Source organism: Fulmarus glacialis, unplaced genomic scaffold (genome assembly GCF_000690835.1).
Source record: "Fulmarus glacialis isolate BGI_N327 unplaced genomic scaffold, ASM69083v1 scaffold5888, whole genome shotgun sequence".
NCBI lineage: Eukaryota > Metazoa > Chordata > Aves > Procellariiformes > Procellariidae > Fulmarus > Fulmarus glacialis.
In genome coordinates this window covers 58,656-67,714 of record NW_009226210.1, presented here as the reverse complement: position 1 = coordinate 67,714, position 9,059 = coordinate 58,656, and the positions used below count along the sequence as shown (strand labels likewise).

Below are 9,059 nucleotides of genomic sequence, written 5' to 3'. Positions count from 1 at the left end.
ACCTGCAGTTTTTCCACATCTGCTTTTAGAGACCTTTTATCTCTTCCTGTGAACTTCCCCTTCAACGTGTATCTTGTCGCCTCTGGGTGTGTTTTTTTCCACACTGTTTCAAGGAGACTCGTAGCACAGCGTTGGGTATTGCACTCGTTTCTTTCTCCAGCTGTAACACTGAGTATCGCCGCGACTTCAGCGTACACCCAGTTATTCAACTGAACTACAAGCACCTTCTGTGCACCTTGGGTCACTGGAGGAAACTTATGTCTCAAAACCGGACTCGAAATGGAGATTGCAAGGGTATTTCCTCCTGCCCCAGCAACAATAGCTCAAAAAAAGTTGGCTTATTTGTATTTCCACTTTCTACAGCCAGATACCTTGACATATCCAGTTGCTAAAGCTCAAAAGTTACAGCATAAGCTTGTGTTATCTTGTTCCTTGCCATTTTTCCTTAAGATGTCATCCCCTGACAAGTATAGTCCAGGCTATTTTCTCTTCTAGCTGGGGAGTTCTCCTTAAGAAATAAGCATGCTATCAAAGAAAAAGAAAATAAACCCATCTAGGATTATTTCCAGCAGGAAAAACAGCTGCAGCTGAGGGGGCAGCGATGCCAAAGCCCAGGCGTCCGGAGTCAGAACTCTGAGATTTGTGAAGAGTTAAGTGAGTTGCACATGGATAAGCAGCTGAAGGCTGAACCACCACCTCCAGTAGGGCAAAAAGAGGTAACAGAAACAAATTTCCTACCTGATACTGCATGCAACCCGTTGCACCAGCTCCATAGTGCATGTCACCGATTTATATGGGGTTTATGGCTTGTAAAAATACATGTTTGTCAAGTGGCAGGAAAGCAATAGTACGTAGTAGGTATCACAGTCTTTGTAAAGAAGAGAGAGGATTTTGTTGTCATAAAATAATTGGAAAGCTTGGAAAATGTGCATTATAAATTAAGATGGGATTCCAAGAGGCTTTGAAAAAACACAAAATCATCTATAATGTTACCATCTTATTTTAGGAGCAAGTATGTGTGTGTTCTCCCACTGAAAAGTAGCTCTAAGGATGGCATCTGCTGACTTGGCAGATCTGTACCTTGAGTTCACTGGAGGCCATCTGCTATCTGTCACAGATTACCATTTCTTTTCCTGTTAGCACATAGACCCAAGAAAGCTGCAACAATTTAAGTAGTTGACATGCAGATGCTAACTAAATAGTAAGCCTTGGTATCATTCAGCTGATGTTCGTCCAAGTGTAGCTCACTCATTGCTTTTCAATGTGTACCCATTGACCTTTATTTTCAATTTGTAGGATTATGTTGTCTTTAAAACATGAATACCAAAAATACACGTCCTTGTACCGTACACTGAGTGACTCCAGGCTTTAAATTCCCCCTATCCTACTTGCTGAGTTGTTGGGGGTTTTTCCCATTAGATTTAGCATTTTATTGACATAACATTACCTTTATTACCAGAGAGTGATGGATTCCTCTCTTTGAAATCAGGAACTGGTGGTTTTGGGTGATGTCCTGGGAGTTTGGGGAACTCCATAGCTCCTTGAGATAGGAACCAGTGGTGATTTGTGGGGACTGAATTAATGAAAGGGAAAGGATGACGTAGTATCAACATGCATCACACCTCTCCCAATTCTACTGTAAAACTGCTGGCAAATGTGCCCAGCAGGAGCAATCCCATGGAGGAATCTTGACAGGACAACAGGAAACAGAGCCATCAGAGCCAGAGCTCATCTTCTCCAGACCTGCTGATTCATATTGTATATGGGGTGGAATTTACTGAACTAAATGTAGATATCTGCATCTGAACTTGTCATCTGAAGCCCCTTTGTAGTCAATGAGGATCTGGAGCCAATGTAGTTAGGTAAATGTGTCTCATCTCTGACTGAAATCAACATTTAAACTAGGTCAGATGAATCACCTTCTAAAAGTGCTTCTTTCTCTCCATTGACTATAAAGGGAGCCCAGGGTAACCAGATGAGTTGTACACTTAGGTGAAATAAATTCCACTCACAGTAACCAGAAGTCCTCTAGCCATGAAGCATTTCTGTAAGGAGCAATCCTCCTTGCCAGAATACTTCTTGGCATATTGAACTTCATCTGCAGAAAGAAAAGGTCCTGAACTTTAGAGGAAGGAGACTCGAATATTTGATACTTCAGTCTCAGGAAAAAATGTATATATATTTACCAAAGAAACCCAAAACTTTAAAATAATGAGATGAAACATTATAACTAGGAGGAATTAGAAGACTGTTTCAGGAATTTTTTTTTCTCAGGGGATGAGGTATCCTTCATGTTTACATGTCTTTTTGAGATAAATAAACCCTGTGATCTTAACACAGAGGCTGGAAAACTATGTCCTTTCTTAGTGCTGTAACAAAATGTCATGATAAAAGAGGAACATTCTAGCCCTGATATATTCAGCAACATCGTGATAAAGAAATAATCCCCATTTCCTCCCTCAACCTTCAAAGGGTCCTGGGACACAAATGTCACCTTTCTATAGTAGAGTATAATTGATTCTATTTGCAGCTGCTTAGAAAGAGGTGGAGGAATATGGCAATAATCCAGGGATGACTTGAAATCAAACGGAAGTTCACATGAGGCTATGAATACCAACATGAAAGAGCAAAGCCCAAAGGATGCTATTTTTGAAGGCCAGATCTTGCGTGGACATAACATACTTACAGTCCTCCTATTCAGAAGTAATCTTTGTGCCGGCACACAAGGACATGCTAATCATCTTTCTGATGAATGTCCCAAGAACTTGCGACTAGCCAAATAAAGCCAGCAACTGCGAGGAAGTAACTTAACAGATTTGGTATGCCCAAGAGGCAGGGCTTTGAGTGATTCAGTCAATAACAGGAAGCATTGAATGTGTTCTGAATAAAACACTGTTGATGTCACTAAAGGATACATTATATGATTAAAAATTCATCCTATATAAATCATCAGAAAGACACCATAGAAATAAAATCATTGATGTCACAGGTGGGTAAGATCTCAGAGAACAAACTGGTTGATTTCTCTGCCAAAACACTGTCCCATAAAATATTTTGTACAGCTTTGTGGAATCTACCTTTAAATGTATCAGGCAACTTGGATTTCTTCATTTGCCAAAGGAAACAATTCACTTGCTTAGAAATCTCACAGCTGAGTATATTGCCTTAATAACCAGCCCTTTTTTTTTTAATTATTTTTTCCCTTTCAAAGTACCATTTCATTACTCTCTTTTACCAATTTTATCCATCATTCTCTTTTTATGAATTAATATCACTTAATTTAGTAAACTGTTGTTTGCTTCCTTTTGTCTTTGGCTTACCCCCTAAAGTCACAAGCCATTGTTCTGTCATTTCATTATTTCTTGTAAATGACTATCACTGTGCCCTTTATCTGACTTTTTTTACCTCTCTCTTTGCAACTCCCTAAATTGTTCCTTTTTGGAGTTGTTTTGCCAAGAAGTAAGCACAATATTCCAAATACAACTTCCACAGAACCATAAAGAGAGAAAATAGTGTCTCATTATCTAGACATGATGCTTTCATGCAGGTTTTCTGCATTGTTATATCCCACTGCAAAATCACATCTAATTTTTTAATATTACTCCAGGTGACTTGGGGTTACAGGTTTCCAGGATTTCCATTGAAATTTTCCCTGAGCTCTCTTATTTGTACTGTTTTGAGTCAAGTCTCATTTTGCTATATTCTGTTCATGTTTCACTTCTCTTTTCCTTTCTGCTTGCTCGGTTTCAATGCTCTCTCCAATTTAATGTTATCAGCTAACATGAGGATTATATCGGTCAGTACCTCTTCTATATCTTTAGTGAAGATAATGCTGACTCTAATCCCTACAGATCTCCTCTGAAGACAAAGTTTATGTTATATTTGTGTCCTTAGGATGGCTTTTCTCCACACAGTAATGGGTGAATCCAAGCCAATTACCATTTATTTTGAAAGTAGACTTTTCTATAACAGACATCCAGATATTTTCTTAAAGTTTATATATCATATGTCAATTTGGTAGATTAAGGCTGTGATCTTCAGAGGTGAGGGAGAGAGGAAGGGAGATAAGAGAGTTAAGCCTTGAGCAAACATCAACTTTCAATGAGATTTCAGCATCTCGCTGCTAAAGGCTTTTTGACAAACCCATTCGGATCAATTTGCCACTATTACAGACACAAGAGATGGGTGTGGAAGCCCTGTCTGGGTACTCAAAACAGCCACTCCACCCAGAAACACATTAAAAGCTACCCTTTGCACCACGAATTTATGCACTAGTGGGAGGTCTCCCAAAGGGGCTTCTGACGGATCCAGTTGTCTCTGCCTAGGACACCTCCTCCACTCACTTATTCCAAGAAAGAAAGAGGACATTCTGTATTTGTCCTTTTTGCCATCTTTTGGCCTCTTTGCACCCCGTTTGTGCACAGTACCCTTAGCAGACAGGAAAACCACCTCACTGCCTTTACATCTCTATGACATTTCACTCAGAGAACACGCTCTCCTTTCCTCCTCTGAGTCTTTATTTAATTTACTTTAATCACGAGCTACAGCGAGAGTTTAGTGATCTGTGGTTCCCATGATTATCCCCTTTTCCTCTTCTTTAAGCTCAGTATTGTGTTTACTTATTGCTGCTCTCCTGAGTTGTTTCCAGTTTTCCATGAGCATTCACTATTGATTGCTAATGATGTTAACTTGGTGTATCCGATCCCTTTATGCTCTACAATGTGCCTTGTTTGGATCTGCTGATTTGCTTATGTTTCAGGTTTTCTAGATATTTCTCTACTTACTTTTCTATTAATTCTAACAGGCTTTCCCTCCTCTTTTTATTGATCCCCTTGCTGGGTTCTTTTAAAAAGAGTTTTTCTTAGGCAACTTAATTTTAATTAGTTACATCTCCTTCATCAATTGTTATTATGTGTCTAGCTCTTTTCTTTCCATTACTGAGTTCATGAAAACCTTCTTAATCCCTTTAACCTTTCTGGCAAAGAGTAACTTTTGCTTCTTTTTCTACAAGCTTTCCTAATCTTTCCCTCCTCTCTCATACGTATGGTTCCTTCTTTTTCTAGTCCCAGTTCCGACCCTCAAACCTTTGTCTAGTGTCTTCTGAATCCATGTTCGCTGCCTCTTCTTCTTTGAAGGCTTTTCAGAAGAAATCCTGTCTGTTTTGTCTTGCATGTTCCCCATCTCCCTTTGACGCTGATGGATTCTAATATTTTCTGAAAATTTCTCCTGGTAAATAACTCTCGAGAGTTCTTGATTCTTTAAGATGTTTTCCTTGTAGTCTGTTATAACTGCACCTTATTGTGTTCTGTGAATTGCCTAACCTGTCTCTGCTAAATACAGCTCTCTCGTTGACAATGCTATTGAGCTGACCTTGTTCTCACAGTTTTCTTTGATTTCTGCCTATTGGTAAGAATTACATCCAACAGGGCTTCTCTTCTCATTGGAACCCCTATTTTCTACATCCTACAGCTGTATATGATTTAGGACTATTTCAGTGATCTGTGTTTTCACGTCTTCGTAACAGAACAGATAATGACTAAATGCATTCCCTAATGAACAGTATCAGAAAGTTCTGACTGTGCTAAAACTTGATATGACATTTTTTCCACCATCATATACCGTTGGTAGTCTGTAGAAAATGGGCTCTGTACGACAGCTGCATTCTGAATATGGATTTTTTAGAAGCTTTATCCATGTCTTTGACCTGCGCTTTCTGTTCTGACTCTCCTTTTAAAAGGTCTCTTCTCAATTGTTTGCAGTCCTTTTGAGTAGAGCATTAAAAACCCTAGCCAAGACTATGACCTTCTGGATGCTGTAGCTAATTGCAAACAAGTAGCTTCCATCCCCGCTTGCAAGCATTGCTGGAATGATCAGTCTTGCCCATTTTACCCCAGGTTCAGCATTTCTCTGAATTCAGCTATAAATTTTGCATTGACTATGTATACTGGAAAACAGAGGGCCCATTTTCACATTAATAATAAATAGATAAAGCTGTACCTATTCTCTAACTAACTCCATCACCATCATCCTCATGAAAATAATATTTTATGTGTACGTGCCATCTCTCATATAACTATCTCACAGGTTGTTTAAAAGCATGGGTAAGTATTATTGTCCTCATGTTTTTAAATGGACACAATAGTATTGCAAGATAAAGCAAAAAAAAATTCAGTAGGTACTCAGAGAACAGAATAAGACAGTTAACAAAAAACCCACCTCTCCTGTCTCCTGCTTATAGCTGTTTTGCATTGATATGACCCATAGAAGATACCAGCTTTGGTGTTGCCCACTTGTGCCGGATAGTGCTCTAATACAGTCAGAAACAAACTGTGAGCAGGGCTGGGCAAATATTAGATCTTTCACTTTAGTAGCCAAGCTGAATAATCAAGTAAAATATCATTTTGGATTAACACAAAATAGAAATGTTTTATTTTGACTAGTGAAATAAATTATGGAAAAAAAATCCTGTTTTCTTCTAAGAAAATGTTTTGATTCTGTTAAAAGAAAGTTTTGACCTGAAATGAAATTTCAATTTTGTATTTGGGTGATATATTTAATTATGTAACATATCTCTTTTAATAGCAAGTTCAGCCAAAATTCCAACTACAACATAAGATTTTTATCAAGTTCCTTGCTGTATTTAACCCAATTTATTGCATAGCCTCTAAAACATTTTTTTAAAATAATATATTCCCCAGAAATGTTTACCCAGATCTGCTTGAGAGTTCCTGCTCTAAAGACATAAGACAACCAATGCTTCAGGGAGTATTCAGGAATATTTTTGTCCCCATTTTGCAGTGGAGGATTTGAGAAACACTGAATTTAAACAACGCCCCTAAGATGGTGGTGTCAAATATTTCAGGCAAGCGATAGAGCCTCTGAAAGGTTTTCAAAAGCCATGTGTCCCCCCTCCTATGTCACCTTGAGATCAGAAGTGTGTGGCCAAAAGGCAAGGGGCCACATCACGTGGTGGGAACAAGTTAGCCCTGGGATGAGGCAGGTGGAAGAGCCCTCTCACACGTGCGTGCCTGTGGCATCGTGTGACCGGACCTTGGTGACAGAGGGACTTCTGCTCATCTCGGAGGAGAAGCTGTGGCAGCAGGGAGCAGAGCATGGTCCCGACTGACAAGGTGCAGTTTTCACCCATCAGTTGTGGGTGAGAAGCCTCAGGAATGAGGCCCCAGAGACAAGTCATCAAATTCATCCTTCAGCATTTCAGGAGCTAGGTCCCACTTCTGGTCCCCCCCATCTGAAGGTATGAGTCTTCAGGACATAAAAGCCTTAAAATCGTGAGTGGTTCAGTCATTCCAAGCTTCCACCCACCATTAATATTCAATGGCTGTTCACTATCTTTCTACTGTTTGCTTCTCTTTTATTTTGAAAAGTAAATTTTACATGTTAACTTTTTGTTGTTGTTCTTGTTGATGGGTCAACTCTTAGCTCACCACAGCGTAGGCAGAGCTGTCACTCGAGGAGCGGGCACCGTGTGAAGTGCATGGCAATGTCTCTGTCGTGGTGGCTTTAGCTGGGATATTGGTTAGTGGAATAAAAACTCAGCTACTTCCTTCGGGGCGATTGATCAATTTGTTTTCCTCATCTTTGCTCTTGTTGACAACAAGCTTGATGAAATCAGTCTTTCTGAAGGCAGCACAGTGGATTTGACAAATCCTGCAGAACTGCTGGAGCAGATCCCTGAGTTTGCTGAGGAGCTGATGGAGCCTGAAGATTGCTTCCCCGAAGGTAAGGGCCTTCATATTTCACTGCAATGCTGAGGCGAGAAACCTCCTCTTCTCTCAGTGAACATCTCTCCACCTTCACACCGCGTTGCTCTGGCTGCTTGCAGTAGTATTTCACTGGATGCACTTCATTTCTTAACTACTGTAACGCTCCAAACACACACTTGGAATCACTTGTCAACATTAGTCTTTGGATTTCCAAGGTGAGATAAGCCAAAAGCATGCTCTAAATGGCTGTGCAGCTTCTAACGTGCTAGGCTTTTTTCATCATGATTCGTGCCATAGAGGGTTTTTTTAATATGTTCATTTTTCTAACTTGGCCAATGAAGATTTTTGCCTTCCAATATGTGTGCATGATCAAATTTGCTGGTGAACTAACCAGATCAGGATGTTTCTGTTGCTTAACTATATATAGGCAGTTAACAGAAACTGTCTGGAGAGTTCATGAGTCCCAGGGACTCTCTTCCATTTATTTTAAAGGGTGTTAAGATTAGCATGTCCAGTAACTTTCATCTGATCAGGGATGTGCTATGTGGAAGGTATTTTACTTAATTATTTTAGATAACAACAATTCACATTTACGTAACTGCTTTTAATACCCGAATAAGCCAGCATTTTATTAATTTATTAACACCAGCCTGCTCCAAAACACAGGTTTAAAATGCAGCTATATCAGAAGATCAATTTTAAAGTAAATCTATAAGGTAAATAACATCCTAAATAATTTCTTCTCAGAGTGAGTTCTATTCCAAATATTATCTCTGTCAGATTCCGCATTTTTCTTTAAATCTGGGTTAGGAAAAATGGGGTTAGCTAAATGTTAGTATATTCCCTTGAAAATTCAAGGATTATTACAAATAAAAACAGAGCTGCTCAGATGGGATCAGACAGAGATGATTTGCTGGGTATATGAATGCCCCTGAAGTCAGCAAAAATGTGCATCTCTATATGTGTGAGAAAGATGATTGAATGAGGTAACGGAGCCCTGCAGGGCTTACAAATGTCCTTAGGATCTAAACATTTTTTTGGCAGCTCTGCTTAAAAGCAGTAGCCAAAAATTAATGCAGTTGACGGAAGAAAGCATGGTACTATGCTGTAACTATTCTGGCCCATACAATAACATTTAGAAATTAGATCTAGTGTTTTCATTCTTTCACAATGTATTTCTAATGAAGCTAGTGAGCAGCAATCTATGTTGTGCACTGAAAAGTGAGAAATTATATTATAATTGCCTAAACAAGCCAGTGCTACAAGACCAGTGCTAGTCAGATGCCAGTTTACAAATTCTGAAACTGTGGTTGGCCATGATTGCCTTCTAGTTTT

General features: G+C 39.3%; 1 protein-coding gene across 1 annotated transcript in view; it reads left to right on the top strand.

Moving 5' to 3' along the window:
• The first annotated feature begins 279 nt into the window (after window positions 1-279).
• Window positions 280-9,059, top strand: part of LOC104072253 (sodium channel protein type 5 subunit alpha-like) — a 56,402-nt gene continuing 47,622 nt past the window's right edge. The window contains exons 1-3 of the mRNA XM_009582727.1: window positions 280-294; window positions 558-716; window positions 7,620-7,740. Coding sequence (XP_009581022.1) covers window positions 280-294; window positions 558-716; window positions 7,620-7,740 — 295 coding nt within the window. The remainder of the gene's footprint in view (window positions 295-557; window positions 717-7,619; window positions 7,741-9,059) is intronic.